At 38.2% G+C, this 20485-nt stretch overlaps 1 protein-coding gene across 1 annotated transcript; it reads left to right on the top strand.

Annotated features, from left to right (window-relative positions):
- Positions 1-7221: 7221 nt before the first annotated feature.
- Positions 7222-8626, top strand: LOC139712766 (uncharacterized). Its single transcript, XM_071624558.1, has one exon. The coding sequence runs from the start codon at positions 7222-7224 to the stop codon at positions 8524-8526; it is 1305 nt and encodes a 434-aa protein (XP_071480659.1). The 3' UTR covers positions 8527-8626.
- Positions 8627-20485: the final 11859 nt, after the last annotated feature.

Consider the following 20485-nt stretch of genomic DNA (forward strand, 5'->3'; position numbering starts at 1 on the left):
AATTGTTGTATCCATCATATTTTTTTTCCTGGTGCGAATGTTTTGAATGCTATAAAAAAAACCACTTGAATCAAAGTAAAAAAGACTTAACTAATATAACGGCAAGGACCTTTTATAATGTACTCTTAAAGTCAACTTTGATACACGTGTGTTGCACTACGGCTACGCCAAGTAACATTAAAAATGATCGAGGTGTATATATATATATATATATATATAGATATGTTTAATGACACTCTAGTGTTCAATGAATAACGTGTTTTTATCGTATCTAAATTTATATCAAATTTCAGGAGAACGGGATATTGTCGGTCTCATCTTTGGACTTGTCATTGGTATACCAGCTGCTGTAACCATACTGGTTCTCCTTGTTGGAAAATTTTGGCAAAAATGCGACCAGGACTTCGCGTCGCAGAGAGGTGCCATTTAATGTTTTTATATTTATTTATTGATTTGTTTGTTCGTTTGTTTCTTTGTTTTCTTCATAAAACCAGCAAAGAGGCATGAACTATATCGATGTGTATGATATTCTCTACATCTCGAATTGTCGCATTTATACAATCAGCAAGAGATTAAAAAGAAATCGAACAACTTGCTCTTTACAGGAATAAGATTTTTAAGATCAATATTCATGTCTTCCAGTCTCGAAGGAACCAACATCGACTGTGCAGACAACCATGGATAGTGAAGATGAGAACAGAAAGTGGTACTCCGTGCAATGGGCGGACGTCAAACTTTGTTGTAAACGACTGAGGGACGTGTCCACACAACACGTGAGTATGAGGTGGGGATGACGTGTGTAATGTCACTTTACAAGGAGTCTAGAAGTTAATCAGCTTTATTTTACCTGGAGCGTCATCATTCAGCCAAAATCAAACTGAAAGCCTGCGGTACTAACATGACTGAGTACCATGCAAACATTGGTATTAATAGTTAGGTGAGCCGTATATGTGCACTTTACACCTTCTAATTTTGCATGACTTTTTTTTTCTCTTGGAACTTGCATCACTTATGTCTCATGTATCAAGGATCTAGTATCTCAACATGATCACTCAACCGTGACGTCAGTATGACGTTATTAGTTCTTCATAATCTCATTATTGTCTATGTCTCCATTTTTCACTAAACCCTGGTAGGTATACAATAAACAAACAGTTATTTAAGTGGTGATCTCTGTAAAATACAAACTATAGCTATTGCTATTGACATGCACGTCAAAATATCAAAATGCTCCTAACGATATGGGAATCATTTTTTACATACTTTCAACAGTTAAAAATTTTGCACCCATATGCACGTAGGCCTACGTATCAAAGGCAAATTATTTTTTCTTTCATGGAAGTGATGCTTTTACCCTATAGTTCAATAATATAATACAGGACTTATTCTCACGGCTTTTTTGAACAGCTTGTTTGAAAACCCTGTTATTGTCGTCAAAAACTGTGTCAAAACTGTTGTTTTTCTCTTTCAGCCCCGAATACCATTGTGGTTGTACGCCTTCTATCGGACCGCACTCGCCGCCTATTTCTTCGTATTTTTTATAACGTACATGGTACTCGGAGTGAAGGCAATGGGTGCAAAGTTCTTCATTTATCTTCCGGTCTGGGCGTATACTGCGGCCGTGTGCTATGTGTGCCTTGCTTTCTATAATGTCGTGGTGGACTTCGTAAAGAGCAGGAAAAATGCGGTATTTGAAGGTATTCATATAGCTGGAGTTGAATGACGGGGGGGGGGGGGGGATAAATGTTAAAGGCAACGAGAGGTTATGTTACAAAGTTCAAGTTATATGCAGGACCGAAGGTTTATAGACGTGGCCCGAGTCCACTGAAATTTGATGTTTCGCCACAAGATTTTTAGTATCAAAGGGAGTTCACGGTTGTGATTTGCGCATGTGCAGAACAAAGGTCAAATGAGAATGTCTGTGTATATGCCACTGACTTTAAAACGTAAAGAAGTCTCGAGCGACTATGGGAATCTGAATTATGTCAGTACAATGTATGTGTTTCAGACTAAATTAGAACGTACAGGTGTAAGTCATTCATCAACACTGTTTAGCATAATCTCTCCCTGCACTTTCTCAACATTGATTTAATACAAGATGACATGCTTCAAAAAGGAATTCTTGATCACAACACATGTCCATGTTATTTCAAAGTCTGTGGTGTAGGGGTCAAATGAGACATTCACTAACCGTGAACTCCCTTATAAGGTTTAGTGGCCCAATGTAGCAACTAAGGATTGATTGCTATGCCTGCTTTTATTTCCTTTTTGGGGCCACAACATTTCAGATTTACAGATTTCAGTAGCCCGAATGAGACATCAGAGGAATGAGTTAGTGTCGAGCCGTGTTTAATAATTGTACTCAACTGTTTCTTCGCAAAGGTTATCCATAGCAGAGTAAAAGCTTGCTTGATAGTTTTATGTGGTTACCCCTTGACTTAGTCTTAAGTGGTTACTTGATCACTGTTGATATATCGAATTGTGAAACTGGTAACTGAGCAACAGAATGATTTCCAGGTGCTTAAACACACACGCACACGCACGCGCGCACACACACACATACACGAACAACAGTCAAGTATACAAAATTATAATGTTAATAAACCGTTTTCAGTTTTAGTCATGATCTATTTTCTCGAAATTAGTATGGAAGATTCAGTTGCTCTCATGCCGAGTTTCGTTCCCTTTTGACAATGTTTGAATCATACGGTGTATTAAGCAGTGTTAAGCAATAGTTTCCAATGCATCTTAAGAAAAAGACCAACCACACAGTTAAAAACACGCACTTTACATTAACCAAAAAAAAAGAAAACATTTCCCAGCAACGCTGTATTTTTTTTTTGGGGGGGGGGGGGTGAGCCCGTCGTTTCGTCCTATAATGCTTTTATATGCTACTCAATCTCCAGTTTAATGCTTTCTCAATAACACTTTACTGTCACACACAATTTTGTTTATCTGAATTATACATAACAGAAAATTCAGGCGAAAGCAACTGTAGCCATTCTCTTATCATGCTAATAGCAAAGTGGGTAGCGTACAGCATAGGGTCCTTGATCATTGTCGTTTCGTTTTTATAGTCCTTCGTAAAAATGTCTATTGATTACACTTAATCTATCTTTCTCGATCCCATGTCTCTTGATACTTCCAGACAAAGTTCGGTACCAGATTCAGTGGTGTCTCTTTAACATCGCCGCCGTTTCCTGTCTCCTGGTAACCGGAGGAATTTGGATAGGCATATACTTCTACATTTCGGTTAAGTTACCGATATTCATTATAGTCTACATTAGTGTAGATATCCTCCCAACAGTCGTCTGCTTCGTGGAAATTTTCCTCACCCTGATCGTCGTCCGCTTCGTGCACGCAGTTTACCCAGGCTTCTACCTGATCATCTACTTGCTTTTCACTGTCATCTACTGGGCGGTTGGAGGAACGGACCCTTTTGGAGACCCCTACATTTCTCCCATTCTCGACTACGGAAACTACCCCGGCATCGCGACCGCAAGCGTGATTGGGGTGGCTCTGGCAGGGCTCCTGGCTCTGGCCATTTTCAAGGGATTGTACGCCCTCCGTGTCAGATGTATGGATAGGAAAAGAAGAGAAGCCATTCCTGCTACCGAAAAGTCGTCAACTGTCGAACTCGAATCACTTACAACTGCATAGTTTTGATGACAGCATCCTCATCATCGACAAATTGCTCATGTATAGGAAAGCAAACGTGTTAAAAGCGTGTATATAGCTATACTCAACCATGCTATACTCCCTGCCACTTACATCAAGATTAACTATGTTTATCGCAAAGTCTCTGAAACAATGGCCCAATTGGCCCCTTTAACTTACGAAAAATCAAATATCTGATTTGATTTGATTTATTGGTTTCTGTATCATCATTGTACATATACACATTCATGTACAAACATAAATATGATAATAACTATAAGTATTTTCTTGTTCATTGCCTGTTTACAATGTACAGCAAAAGTACAAGAAAACATACAACAATGAATAATACAGAGGGGCTACAGCATAAGCGTAGCTTGATTTGCGTGCAGCCCCCGTAGCATAACATAACATTATCATATACATCGGAAGGAGAATAGGAGGGAGGGATGACTTGCATAGAGATAGGATAGTTGAAAGGAGAAAGGGAAAGGAGAGGTTTGTCTGCTTTCACTAAAGGTTTATACAAAGTAAAATCACCTGTATCACTGATTAGCAAGACATGACAAAATATTTCCTCACCGAGGTACAGGTGGACAGTTGATACAGGTCATGGTCGGTTACATAATCATTATTACATAATAGATTAATTGCGTCGATATTTCTACGAAAAAAAATTCGTGTATAATACATTAACAATGACAATGGAATTACTGATATTCAGATAACAACAGTGTTTTTACAGCCTTCCTAAAAAAATACATGGACTTTAAACTTCGAATTTCAGAAGGAAGAGAATTCCAAACATCGGGTCCGGTGTGTCTGACAGATTTCAGAGCCATCACTGTTTTGGGATTATACAAGTGAAACTTATCAGATTGTCTTGTTGGATAGAAATGTATTTCCTTGTTTAATTGAAATAGTGAGTAAAAAGAAGATGGCAACTGACCTTTATGTAAGCGAAACATAAAGAGTGAGTTTTGCAAAAAATTAATGTCATTTACCTTAAGTGTTCTTAATTCTCCGAATAAAGGATCTGAAAGGTCTCGATAACCTGAGTTGGTGCATGTACGTATAGCTGTCTTTTGCAAAAGTAATATACTATCAATGTGGCTTTTTGAAGTTGCCCATACAATGTTGCAATAAGAAATGTGCGATAATATCAACGAATTATATAACATAAATAAAATATTCTGAGGGACATAATACTTTAACTTCTGAAGTATACCAACATTACGAGATACTTTATCAGAGACATATTGCACATGAACCTTCCATTTCATATTTTCATTTATATATATTCCGAGGAATTTGATACTGTCTTTTTGCTCCAATAATACACCATCCACCATAATATTCAAATGTTGCATTTCATTGTTTTGCTTCTTGTTACAGAAATACATAAAATTTGTCTTATTCAGATTAAGTGATAATCTATTACTCTTAAACCACATAGATAATTTCGGTAATTCGGTATTGAGAGTTCTTAGGAGCGAAGGAAAATCAGAATTGGAACAAAATACATTAGTGTCATCAGCAAACATAATATATTGCAGTGACTTAGATGAGTTTGAAATATCATTTACATACACTAGAAATAATAGCGGTCCCAATATGGATCCTTGTGGGACTCCACATTGCATAGGTAATACTTCAGAGTTAACGGATTCAAAGTACACATATTGCTTTCTATTTGACAAATAATCTTTAAACCATTCAAGTGGAATGCCACGAACACCATAGGACTGCAATTTACGTATGAGGATAGTGTGGTCAAGAGTGTCGAATGCCTTGCATTCTTGCATATTAATGCAGTGTCTTTCAACGTGTCGTTAAATATTCATACATGTATGCATATAGCTTCACACAAGTTACTGCTGATGACTATGAATATTATGGAATATCAGTTACAATGCTTTATATTTTTCTAAAAGTTTTGATTGGGAAAGAATTGTTATATGTTAAACATTACTATCTACACGATTTAGGGTATATAATTATGCAGATGATACATACTGAAAATATATCCTCATGATTTCTTCACAAACTTCATTCTATAAAATGGTATGATACCCTTCACGTGGGTGTATTTGGGCGTGCAGCAAGTATATAGCATCAAATTTTCGTTTCTTTCGTGCATCAGCTTACAAAGGTCGTCCTCAAGAAATAACAAAAATAAAGACGATTCTGACTTCAAATGGCGGGAGTTGTATAGATACATCCGCAGGCGCCTCAAATCAGGAATGAGACAAAAATCATCGTTTCCAGAATTTCACAAAATGAGAAAAAAATATTTGTTACAATAGAGTAAACATAAAATTAAGATTATGTTGGTATCGTAAAAGGAATTTTACACAAACGTTATTACCCAACTGTGATTATGTGAATACCATGTGGTAACAGAGGAAGTAAAAGTACGAAAAACACGAATTTTATTCAGGTATAAAAGTTAGCTACCATGGAGAGCGGGAGGCGAATATCTTTTTTCGTACATGGAAACGCTACAAGACATGAATTATTCATAAGTTTAGCTGAAATTTTGAAGTGCGCAAACGCATGGACTTCGCCAACTTGTACACAATGAACGGACTTAAGACTCGCACAGCCCTAGACCCCGTTTACAGGCCGCGGCCGAGTCCACCTTCATTCAGTGTAAACGCGCAAAAGGCCAAATGCGAGGCCAAACGCATTTGGCCACGCTCTGGAGGTGGTCTCGGCCGCGGCCGAGCCCGGCCTTTCTCAGTGTAAATGCAAATTGGGCCAAATGCGCGGCCAATTTTAGTCTGGCTTCCAAATCCTCTGCTTGTACTATTTCGCTGTTCAAGGATATTAACCCCCTCAACGTCGAAAACTAGCATAGTTTAAGGTGGTTTAGTCCTGCAAAGGATTTTTTTTTTCCTTCGGCAAAGGCCTTTGCCCGAACGGCGACTTCGTCGCCACGGAATTCATTTGGCAAAGGGTCTGAAAACCAGACAATACACAATTGCGTTTGTTTACAAGCAGAGCGCCACTACGACAAAATATTGACAGGTTTGAATCAAAAGCGCGGCCGAGCCCGGCAGTGTAAACGGACAAAATTGCGGGCCCGGCCTTGCAATTGAGGCTGGGCTCGGCCGCTACCTATTACTAGTAGTAGTAGTAGTACCTGTGTATGTGTGTGTATGTGTGTGTATGTTTGTGTGTGTGTGTGTGTGTGTGTGTGTGTGTATTTTATATATATGTATATATATATATATATATATATATATATATATATATATATTTAAAATAGCATACATACTTATGATACAGGCCGGCAGTGCACGACAAAAGTTATAGTGCACGTAAAATATAACGATTGCCAACGATAACCCACTATCGATTTGTTATCGGTTTTTGCTCCCTCATTTCAATCATCAAGTACTGAATCCCGCACCTTATCGACGCGATTGCGCCACAATCACGATACCTTTTTTCGATACTATCGTTATTATCGAAGTTTGATCCATATCGCCGCCAGCAACTCATGTAGTACTACTGTAGTGGGGGACTCGACTACTAAGTAGTTCGGCGGTAGATTTAAACATGGAAGCTGAAAACAACAGGTTCGCTACTCTAACAGAGACTGATCTAAGCGACATCTTGGACAATAAGGACGCAAAGAAAACTAAAGATGTCATAAAATACGCGCTTCGAATTTTGGAATCGTACTGCTCGGAAAAAGGAATCAGCCTGACGGATGTTGAAAGCAAGTCAGCCCAGGACTTGTGCCGCTTTCTGCGTACATTTTACGCGGAGGTGCGTAGGGGAAATGGGGAACTATACGCTAAGCGCTCTCTGATCACACTTCGTTATGGTCTTCAGCGACACTTTCAACAAACGCTTGACGTAAACATTTGTAGCGATGGTGACTTCAAAGGTGCAAATGATATGTTTAAAGCTGTGCTACATAAAGTGAAAGAGGCTGGGAAAGGATCCGTACGGCATAAGGACCCTATCACCGACGAAGATATGTCAAAAATCAAATCTTCACCTGCTGTCTCACCTACGACACCAAGGGGTCTCCAGAATAAGGTTTTCTTAGATCTAATGTTGCATTTCTGCAACAGGGGAAGAGAAAATCTCCGCAACATGAACAAGGGAGATTTTGCTGTCACAACTGACTCTTCGAATCAAAGGTATGTGTATCTGGCTAGAGACATGAAAACCAAGAATCACCGTGGGGAAGGGCTTCATGACGAACAAAGTCAACAAGGTCGTATGTATGAGACCCATAAGGATGACTGCCCCGTTGAATCTTTCGTGAAATATGTCTCACACCTACATCCACACTGTGATGCATTGTGGCAACGACCAAAAGCAACCACAAGGCCTGGCCATCCATGGTACGACAATTCTCCCGTAGGTGTGAATACTCTTGCGAACAAAATGTCGTCGATTACTGCTGAAGCGCATTGTTCTAAAGTGTATACCAACCACTGCCTTCGGGCAACTTCAATTCACAAACTCGATAATGCTGGATTCGAAGCACGCCATATAATGGCAATCTCCGGACACAAATCTGAGACAAGCATAAAGCATTATTCTCGAGTTGAGGAAGAGCAAAAGCGACGAATGAGTTTGACCATTTCTCGGGTCCAGTCGACGCCTACAATGCCTGCCACAAGCACGTGCTTGAATCCGGTTGCGCCTAGACCTGGTCCTACTCCTACTACTAGTAGTACTACTAACGTTAGCTCTGTCGCTCGCAGATCTACGCCTACATCTAGTCCTAACGATACGGCTGGACTCGCGTCACCCCACACTTCTATCAACATCAGTTCCAACATAAGTACTCACCAGCAACTTCATTTTCATGGATGCAAAGTCAAAATTTATTATCAGAAGTAAACGAACAAACTCAATGACGATGTGATGGGCATGGTCTCATGTTATAGGCCTAGAACTATGCCATTATGGAATTTCACGTTTGGATCTTGTGTTCGGTGTTCCAGAGCGTTAATTACGTGTTAACTGTTGACTGTTAAGAGTTTCTACTGTTACTTCCGGATTTTGTCTACACAGCTTGAAAGAAACTGGTATTGGTAAGTGATCTGGACTTCCCTATTTCTACCTACTGTTATAATTCACCTGGGTATGTATGCTATTTTATATAACACATAGTGCATGAGTTCTTCTTGCACTATAACAATACAAGCACCTCCAAATTCTGAATTTGCCCTCAGGCAGTTATATTCAATTCGGCCTGCGGCCTCATTGAATATAACTGGCCTTCGGGACAAATTCAGAATTTGTCGGTGCTTATATATTGTTATAGTGCATTCAGCCTCATGCACTATATATATAATATATGCTTGTGTGTGTGTGTGTGTGTGTGTGTGTGTTGTGCATGTACATACGTTCGAGCGTAAACATGTCACTGCATTCACGTGGTTCGTCCGATCAATGAACAACATGCAGGAAAATAACTGTCGCTTGCGATAGCTCTACAACACACATCACATTGCACACACATATCACCTGTACGTCTGATACAATCACGCCGACATATTACCTACTTCTAATTAACTAATCAATTTGAAAACACAGAACTAGACTCTACTGAAGTTCGGTCTACTGTTATTACATGTTTACATGTGGATTTGTAATGATCTTATCGTTGTAATTCGAAAGTGCACTCGAGATGCTCGTCGCTATCGTTGTAATTCGAAAGTGCACTCGAGATGCTCGAGTCACCTTGTTCACAGACAGCACTGAGAAGTCGATTGTGAATACACGTCCGCTTCATAAATCGTAGCCAAGCAGTAGTGGTACGGAGTAGGCCTACTGTAGTAGCGGTGTAAGTTACGAATACTATGATATCCGATCCACAAAAAAAGGTCGTGCAAAAGATTTTGAAAGAGCTCTTATTTGTGATCCTGCACCTCAAAACAAACAAAAAGTCGCCAGGCATGAATTTTTAGTTAAGACCATATTCTGAAAGAACAGACTTTAAGCTTTAAAATAATGTATAACTCAAATCAAAAGAACTCTTCTAACCTATCTAAATATTGCAAAGAAAACACAAACTCAGGAAAAGTTGGAACTGAGAAAAGAGGCTCTGAAGTACAGTGTCTATTCAAGCGCTTAATCTTTTATACCAAACCGTGCTGGCTGTGCAATGAATGGGACAAAAACAGGAAGTAAACCACCAGAGTAACAACAATGAAGGGATTATCAGATTAAACTGAAATCAAGCATGCCTCATTAACACATTCTGTCTATATTTAATGCCAACTTTCAAAGCAGTAGCACTATCCTTTCAAAAGTTATTAGAGTTGAAAGTGAAGAGAGTGGACAAGGTTTTTCAGAAATGAAAAATGGATTCTAAAGACACACCTAATCACACTATTCTACCAAAAATGTTCGAGATAAACTGCTAAAAAAAACACACTTTCCTGCCCGTTTTATGATACCAAATTTTAGCATAATGTAAAAGAAGACCCGCTCTTTCAGAAAATATGAAAAAAAGTCAAGTTCAGCTAGGTTGACCCATTTCACATATTTTCAGTCCTCACGCAAAATCAGTATGTGCGACTTTATGTTCGTTTTGAGGTGCACGGTCACATTTTTGGCCATTTATGTATGTACGAATAGTGGTAATGTGGCATCAATTCCACAAGCCTATGGCTGTAGAGGTTGTGACTTGTAAAGTTGTACATTTCACGTGAACTACGCATGTACCTGCTCTCCTATCCACGCTGGCTGCCCTGGCTGCGCTGACAATCACGATGCTCTCGGCTAGCTGAGCTGCCCGCATATTTCCAGCGGGCGCTCATGAACTGCGAATCGAATGTAAACTGAATAGCGAACACGTACGTACGCACGCAGGGATCACACGTGATCATGTATGTAAATAATGTCCACGCGCTTGCGCACTTAAAAAATTCAGCTAAACTTATGAATAATTCATGTCCTGTAGCGTTTCCATGTACGAAAAAAATATTCGCGAGCGGCAGCATCACTTCGTGTAATACCATTGAATAATACAGTGTGGGCAGGAAGGGAATTGATAACGAAGGAGAAAAAAGTGATAAACTTCGTGTATCCATGAGTAAAAATTGAGGAACAAATTCAGGGATATTAGTCGGATAAGAGAAATATTCCCGCCAGTTTTTTTTTTTTTTTTTTTTGGTTTTTGGTTTTGTTTGGTTGTTTGTTTGTTTGTTTGTTTGTTTGTTTTTGTTTTTGCCATCAAATGGGCAGTATACGTGCCAGCCAGGACTTGACAGTTTAGTGGCATCCCAGCGAATTGAGATAATGTAGAATGTCTGTAGAGTGAGTATTCCATCGGCCTGGATGCTAGGTAGCAACCGTGTTTCGTTTCAAGTCCCGCTGTCACTACCTCTTTAAACATTGGTAGAGTCCTTAAAATCCGGTATAGCAGACCCAATGATACATCCTTTTTTATGTCATTGCCACGTCTAACAAAATGTACGCAATATGTTTGCTATAGATTGACATTAAAACGTACGCTAAGTATATAAAATTTTAGTCGTCAATCGGTGACGTGCTATAAGTACAATCATGCAGAAGTAATAGCAATAATATCAAGAGTAAGAAAAGAGAGTCGTGAGTACAACAAACTGCATGACTCTATGGCCTGAATAGGCAGCAAAGACAGATAAAGAAGTCAGACAATTTTGGCGTCTATTGTAATGGTTAGCAGACTAAGGATATAAACTGAATCTATCATTTGTACAACAAGACTTCTTTAAGTAATATCGTATTTGCAGGTAATCTGTGTCAAGCACACTTAGCTTTAAACATTTACGAGCAGATCAAACCATTTACCTATAATATCTGCATTAAACTACAATATGATCTAACCAAAGCAATTTACCACGACATGTCTTTCATGCATCAAGAAAGAGTGAAAGAGATATCTTGTTTTGAGGCTGAAGCCTAAGTATAGAGCGTGAAATAATGTTATTTCTCCTATAACCCCCCCCCCCAAAAAAAAGAGCTTGCTTTAAGCGCACACCTAAGCATTAATTTGGGTCTGATGTTCTATGCAGTGACAATTCATCATAGCAATGATAATAGATTCTCTTTTATACATTATTCAAGGATGCCAGGTACATAGGTAGACTTCAAGTTGATTTGTGGCCGTGGAAAATGCAAACAATATTTTTATTGTTTCACATAGAAATGTCTTTATTAGGCATCATTATCATACATTGTCACATACGAACAACCAGACGCAATATCTCATCACTCAGTGGACCTTGAACATTGTTGAACTAAAACATTTCTTGAGAAACTGGCATGTTTTATGACACATAATATGCTAGATACAGAACCTTTGACAAACAGCTACGCCGCCAAAAACATTTTTCTACCAATCACACAAGCTCTTTGTAGGAATTGCGCGTGTCTCGAAGGATGCATTGCATGAATTGTGCTCGACATTCGCCTCTTTTTGGAACTATAATGGCTGTGATCATTTGACAGGCTTGTCGGAAATTACCATCAAAACGTGTATTACTTTGTTTTTGTATAGATTGTCTCCGTCTATATAATAGTACATATCGACCAATAATGGATAAAAGATCCGCCCTCGTTCTCCTATCAAGATTGGCCACTACTGTGTTCTGTGACCCCACTGCAGAAGGTAATTATCATTTTCTTTTAGGAGTCATGAACCGGTATTCATCTCAGAATAACTTTACCAGGTCTCAACAGAGTGATATCACTGAAAGATTTTTTGTTTTAAGACGCAGAGGTGCACAGAAAATCCATGTATATTATGCAATCACCATCGTTTTTCTTGAAGTATAATGACACTACTGAGTGACGGTTAGCTCATTCCTCTTATGAAAGTTTCTATTTTTTTTTCTTTCCAGCTGTATTCTCCTTGTATCTGTAAAAGAATGCAGTTCTCCCTGTTGATTCGACGCATCTTGTTATTGCAAGTTGGCTTTGGGTGTGTTCGTAGTTGGTGTTGTTTGCATAAAATTGATGGTGAGAATTTTCAGCGGTAATAATTCAGCGCAAATGATTATGAGAGCGATTGTTGATAGAACGTCAGACCAGTCTGTAGATATTATGATTTGTTCAAGAGAATACTGTCATGTGAAGCCATGGAGTATGTGTCGTGAAGTCTCGTTAGCATTTAAAACGGCATATAGACCTATTTAAGAATAGAAAGACATACACCGAATATGAAATTATCTCTTAGATCAGCTCGATAAAAATTAATGCTGCCTGATTGTTGCACACGCTAAAGATGTTAAAGAAGAACACAGACATGGATCGTTCATACAGTGCATCCAAAGTCTTAAAGAAGAAATTTATAGGAAATAATATCATATAAATTGACTGTTTTCCATCATTTAATGTTATTTTGATTAATTTCTGACGTAAATCATGCAATAAAGTTGTCTCTGCTTTGAATGTAAGAATGTTTATTTTTACCAAATTTGAGCGCTGGAAAAAGTTCGATGCGGCTACGAAAAGAGCCAAATCTGTGACGTCACCACGTGTGTATGCAGCCCAGGGGATTTATGTATCTATAGGCAAACTGTGTGCACTTTTCAGGAAAATGGTGTGTAATTTGTGGTCAATCTAGAATAAATCGTCAGCCAAAACTACATATTCATTTCGTGAAATTGTTTGTTTGTTTGTGTTCATTGGAATCATATTTTACACCCATAAATTTACGGAAAAACAAAGTTTTAAAAGCACAAAACCTATCGTCATCTCAAGATTCACGATTGCCGTGATCAGCTGTTCCTTCGTACAGCCACACTTTGCTGTTATTATTGACACAACAAATCGATCATTGTGGGGGAATTGCGTATAGCTGAGGTAATCTTACATACTCATGAAGGATGATAACTAAGTCAAAGAGCTGTAATTGATTGGAAATCATTTTTACACCCATACATTTACGGAAATACGACGTTTGAAATGCACAAAACCTACGGTAATCAGCTCAAGATTCGCAATTGCCGTGATCATGTGTACGCACAACAGAACGAGCAGAATCGGCAGTGAAGAGGTATTCTTTGATGCCGTGATTTCAGCTTGATTCTTCTTCGAAATGGCATGATGAAGGTTTGTTAGATAAATGTGACCTTCTTTTTCTCTTGTGTGTTGGTTTAAATTCTATTTTTTACCTCAACTTGCTAAAAAAAAACAGTCTAACAAAGCGGGAAACTGCAACATTTCCGTGCTGAGCAGCAGTCACGATACACGAGTAGCATGCAAGCATGCACCGCTGCTGCAGCGATCCCCATAGTATAACACGTAGGTTGCTTGTAAACAAAGGGGTCCTCGGCGCAGTTGACCAATCGTGAACACGTATTTCGATCACGTGTCTTGGTAAGGAACAAGGCTGTTTACGCGTTTGGGAGACGATTTCCATAAGCTTACGCATGTCTAAAACGAATTCATGAATGAAAGTGAGTAGCATGACATGTCATAGAACCTGTCATGACCATATTTGGAATAAGCAGAGGTAGAGCTTTCTGTAGGTAGTATAGGTACCAACTGTGTCAGGGTTCAACGCAGAATATCTAAGACACGATCGCCAAAAGAACAGTCATTTTCGCCGTAAGCGAAGGCGATTTGGTCTTTAGACGTAAGATTTTGGCCAACATTTGTGATTGACATCCCACTTTTCTCTTCAAAATTCCACATTTTTAAGGTTGTATTTCGAAATTTTGTTGATATCAATCAGAAACTAGAAAATTTCTCCTACAACGTGATACCAAAATGTCAATTTGGTCCCTGAGGTAGGTCATTTTTTGACCTTTTTCGGGCTGTAGCGCGAAATCACATTTGCCGAGAAGTTTCGGGTTTTGCCAGAGCGGGTCTCATATAGCCGTACGGCAAATCAGCTCATACACATTAGGTGACGTCGCTCAAATCCGATGTTTCTTGTAGCGAACGGAGCTACGTGGTCATGGAAATTGGGTGTTTTTTCAATCTCAAAAACAGTTTGGGGAAAAAGCTACATCGTCTAAAAGATATCCAGTTTTGTTAACTAGCTTCTTAGCTTTCCGTAGATATCAAACCTGTCATATTGCTAGATTCTCTATAAATTTCTGCTTTAAACATACCGTATATGCGTGAATAGTATTAACGTTTTGGTTATGAAATAAAAGGTATTCTATTTATCACGATGTTGGCGCGCCTTAAAATTCATGCCAGAAAGGTGCCTTGCTGGCCATGATTGGGAAAGAGAGAACGACCATGACTCTCTCTGGAAATTGAAATCAGAATCAATAGAGTAAAAAAATATATTATATATCAGCAGTGATAAACGTGATATAACATTCACTATAGCGTTTGGCTTCTTTTACAGAAAGTCCGCTGATAGAATTGTGGACGTCCTGTATTTGTACTTTTACATTTCTTTTGATATGACTATTGGAAACGGGTTAGATTCAACTTCTCCAGATATTTTTTTTTCATGTTCAAAATTATAGTATGATTTATGGAGAGAAGATGCACGGGGTGGGGTTGGAGTTGCGATGTTTATATTCACCATAAGATGATATGTTATTTAAAGTAACAAGATGTCTCTAACCATTCAACTGACGAACATTGTACAGGAAATGGGACAAATCCCCCCCCCCCAAAAAAAAAAATAGACTATTCCTTACACTTTCGAGAACTCATGTTGATTTATATTGTGTGTTTGTGTGTGTGTGTGTGTTTTTATATATACAATTATGTATTTTGGGTGGTACAATACCCCCCTCAAAAAAATGGAAAAAATGGCGAATAACATAATTTACCAATGCAGACTTGGTGTAATATAACTGTACTGTTAATGCCGAGTTTTTCATTTTGTAACTTTTCTTATCAAGACACAATAAAAAATGTGTATCAAAGGACGTCAAGGCATTATCTATTACTCAAATCTCCATCGTTTCATTCTCAGTGGCAGGCACTCTCGAGACCGTTCAGGGATGGAAAGGGAAAGACATCCGACTGCCATGTCACTTCCAAGGGGAGCCTGCAGCTGTGGTCTGGGTCAAGGAGACCATTTCATATCAACAGCTGCCTAAGGCTGAATTTATCGATGGGAAGTTTGAGAGCTTGAGGCAAGGATTCGACATCGACAAGCACTTTAGCCTCGTCATCACCGACCTGAAGGTGGCAAATGAGGGTCTCTACCTTTGTCAAGTGATTCTGAAGAATTTCGACAACTTTGAGAATTCTGTCTTTTTGACGGATAGCTGTAAGTTCTCCTGTTACATTGCCATGAGGAGACATGGAGAAGGGAATTTTGATATTAAAAGTCGTCATTACCGCATTGAAATAGTAATGCATTATCATATTTTTAGAGATAGTATCTTCTATTAAAAAAATGTATATACAAGAGATTGATGTAGACCATAAGATGCAATGTCAAATACACAAAATCAGAGTTATAAAGGATGTGTAAAACCTTGTTTGACCAGCATCACGAGGTACACAGGTCATCGTATAAACCTCATAGGCCCTTATACAGTGTAATATGGCTTTTAAAAAGATAGAATTGACAAATTGGAATGGTGCAAGTATCCCGGAGACACAGTGGGCAGCTGTGACAATCACGACAAGAGTTATGGAATAATATACGTGTATGATGAATGAAATTATGCTTCATATTCCTATATATACACTAAGCTTGGCAGGGTTTTTTACGTTAGCATTGTTTTACGTTCAATAGCAAACCATACCGCATATATACAACACTTTTTTTTTCACGAGAGAGATGAAGTCTGTTAAAGTTGTCTCAGTTAAAAACGAAAACAATAACAACAAACTTAAATATATTATAGTATTAAATGTGTATTGACATCCTATAAGTTTCCTGTTTCCCTAGCGATGGCATCAAAACATACAATCGAGGAATGCATCGATAAGAGCCAGTCCCATCAAAGCAGGTGTACGTATCGAACTCCCTCAAACGCTACGTTCCTTATACTTACGTGTGTCGTGAGTGGATTCAAGTCTGACGTTGCTATGATATGGAACGATGAGTCTGGAAAGAGACTAAAATCCATGGCTTCGCGACAGACAACACTATCTGACGACACATACGAGAGGTTCGAGAAAATCAATGTTTCAGCTGAACATGAGACAAAGCAAACCTTCGTATGCACAGCTACCGGTAACTCGCTGAATGGAACGTCGACCAAGGAAATCACTCTTCTGCCTGCATCAGGTTCTATGAATTCTCTCAATTTTATGTTTCTGAATGATAACGAATTTTGTCAAGTCTTCTACCGCCACTACTACTACTACTACTCAACACATCCGCCAAGCAGACATGATTGAAATATTGCTATTCCGTAGGCAGTATATCTTCAACATAAACATAGAGATATAGGGACATCTACATAATGCATTTGGTGAAAATCTGCTCTTTAATTGTTTAGTTATTGGGCATTTTGTTTTGCCTCTTTGTGTTCTTTGTGACCACTATGACCATTGTCTTTTGAACTTGTTTCCTTAAATTCAATTTTTCTTTCGTATTTCATTATGAACACATCCTTCAAGTTTAGTGAAAATCTGATTGTTGAGTTATCCTATGATTAAGCTTAGTTTTAATATGTCCCTTACGATCCCTATGACATTTGACCTTACCACCCCCAAATTACTAATGCTTGTTTCTTACTTCAACACAAACAGTCTTATTTTTTTTTATATCCAATCATCGGTTCTTGAGTTATTGGGTAATTAATCTTATGTCCTCATGGACCGGCCCTTGTGGAACAGTCATAGTGTTGCCACATAGTAAAACATACTGTGATCCACAGTGTGAAACACAATGAGTTATGTCACACTATGGTTACCTGTGAAATTCGGACATGTTGTAATGCTGTCGTATTATCACGCTGTGGAAAATCACAGGGTGGATACTGTGGTAACGGGTGTCATTACCACATATCTCAAATGTCACAGTGTGTCACATTCACATAATCCCCCACAGTACTGCCCACAAAAATCACACTGTTATAGACTGTGGTAATTAACACAGTATATCAAACTGAAGCATCGCATACTGTGTTATCTACTAGAGTCTCTTACAGTGTGTTATCAACCACAGCCGGACCCCCCCCCCCCAAAAAAAAAAAAATAAATAAATAAATAAAAAATAAATAAATAAATAAATAAATAAATAAATAAATAAATAAAAAAATCTGGGACAATCAATAGCCATATATCCAAGAATTTACCTGATAGACGAGTGATATATTTCACATAACCTGTTCTACTCCTAATATATAACCTCTAACAAAAGTCTCATGTCCTATATACCTACAGTACTAGTCTATTCCTATATAAATCCATCTGACATCCTTTTCCTAGATAGGCAACGGGTGTATCAATTAATATATATATATATATATGAAGAGTTTGTTCGCAAAAACCGATAAGTCCATTTTTGAAGATTTTGAAGTACGGTCTCAGTCATAAAGAACAAAATAATACCTTTTAAATGATATATTGGTCACTACATATAAAGGTACATTTTTGAAGTTATACATAGTATGGTCAAAAGAAGCAAAAATTTTCTTATTATTCTCTTTATTTTTCTTGACCTTTAATCGCAAATATCTCCATTTGGCAAATATGGACTTATCGGTTTTTGCAAACAAACTCTTCATAAGTCATTTATTTGAAATGCATGAAGGCACGGTTACAAACTAGATAAGACTGTTTAATTAAGATAATTATGAAATTACCTTTTCAAAACAAAATTCATGACATTGGATATAACATAACATTTCTCATAAAGTTCAAACTATGTCCTATCATAAATACTTTGAATTTAGAAGTCTTTTATGTATTTTCTAAAATTTAGATTGCTTTTTAGGAATATTCGTGAGCTATATAGAAATTTGTACCACATGAATACCACAGGAATATCACATGAAGTATCACATGCTGTATTCAAGCACTCCCACTTTAATAGGTATATACTGTAGGAGTATAGGGCAGGTTAAGTACTCAGTGCTTAAATCAATTGTTTATTCACAGCATAACTCATCTATCAATCAAATAGTGGAATATGTGCTACTGTTGTTGTTTTTCATTCCAGTTGGTACTACTTTGCGGTACTGCTGTGAGGTGTTGTCCTTTGATAGTCCTGTGTTATATCGTGTCAAGAAAAAAAAACCCCACAAGAATATCCCGTGGTATTTTTCTGCAGTACTTCCTATCATATATCGTGCGGTTTTGCCTTGCGGTATTGCTGTGAGGTACTCCTGTGCGGTACTGCTGTTTGGTATTGCCCTGTGGTAGTCCTGTCAGTGGTATATCCTGTGTCCCATGTAAATTGTGAAGGAATGTTTTCCCTTGCAATACAATTATTATTATTATTGTTTTTTTTTTAATGACGTACCCCCTTCCCATTCACGTGTGGGTCGGTCTACTGCGACAAAGCAGCACCACTACATTCCAACATGCTACAACATGTGACACGTTCTTTGGTTATTTCGTGGCAAGCTATGGTGACAAGTCACTGTGTGACTTTTGAGTGAGAAACCACATAATCTAGAATTTCACACTGTGACAATTCGGCGGACATGATAATTCCCACATACTGCAATATGTGACACAATGTGGTTTTTGTGTGGCAAGCTGCGAAAATGTGATTACCATGTGGCTTTCGGTGAAGAACCACATGGATTAGAATTCCACAATGTGGCAACTCTGTGGAAACACAAATATCACATATTGCAGTATGTGACACACTATGGTCATTATATGGTACGCTGTGGTAACTGTGATTTCTTTGAGTTTTGCATGTGGTAAGTCACATAGTTTTAAATACACACTGTGCACTTACGTGAACACATCTTCCCCACAGACTGAAATATGTAGCACACTGTGACTATTATGTGGTAGTTGTGATATTAAAACTGTATAACTTCTATGTGACTAGCAGGAGATAAGCCGCATAGCCCATTGTTTCACACTGTGGTATCTCAGTGGAGGCATTATTCCCATAGACTGCAATATGTGACACACTGTAGCTATTTTGTGGTAACTGCATGTAACCGTAAAGTATCTCGTTAACGACATAGTCTGAAAAGTCATACTCTGACAACGTTATGAACACACCATGTCCACATACTGCAGCATGTGACACACTGTAACCATTATGTGGTAAGCTGTGCTGACCGTCTATGATTATGTAAGTTGTATGTGGTGAACCACATAGTTTGTAATTTCACACGGTGACAACACTCACACATTATATTCACACATTTTACACTTAGTTAATTATGTGTACACAGTGTGGCAACACTGTGTTCCAGAAGGGGTCCGATGACTTTTGACCTCATAACCCCAAAATATCATAGTTTCTTTATTACCTCATTATGAACATACACCCTGCAGGTTTTGTGAAAATTCCATCATCCGTTCTTGAGTCATTGGGAGATTAAGTTTGGCTTATGTCTTTCATGACCCCTTTGACCTTAAACCTTTTTATCTCATGATCCTACAGTTGATAGTTTCTTCCTTTCTTCTTTATAAAACACCCTTCATGTTTGGTGAAAATCATATCACTCATTCTTCAGGTAGTGGGAGATTAAAGGGTGTGTACAGTTCTGGTCGAGGTGAGGATTTAGATTTTAATGTTTTGCGAGATATTCAGAAACCACTCTATGAGATGTCAAAGAGCATGCAGTTCTAAGGGGTATCAAAAGTTTATTCGATGAAAATCGGTTTTGAAATGGCTGAGATATCCAAGAGCAAGGTGAAAAAAAGAGATCCTAATAAAGTTGTGGCATGTCGCCTTTTAATTATTATTAGCACTTTTTTTGGATATCTCAGCCATTTGAAAACCAATTTTCAT

Source organism: Diadema antillarum, unplaced genomic scaffold (genome assembly GCF_040938485.1).
Source record: "Diadema antillarum isolate AM-2024a unplaced genomic scaffold, OU_Dant_1.0 seq00001851_RagTag, whole genome shotgun sequence".
Classification (NCBI taxonomy): Eukaryota; Metazoa; Echinodermata; class Echinoidea; order Diadematoida; family Diadematidae; genus Diadema; species Diadema antillarum.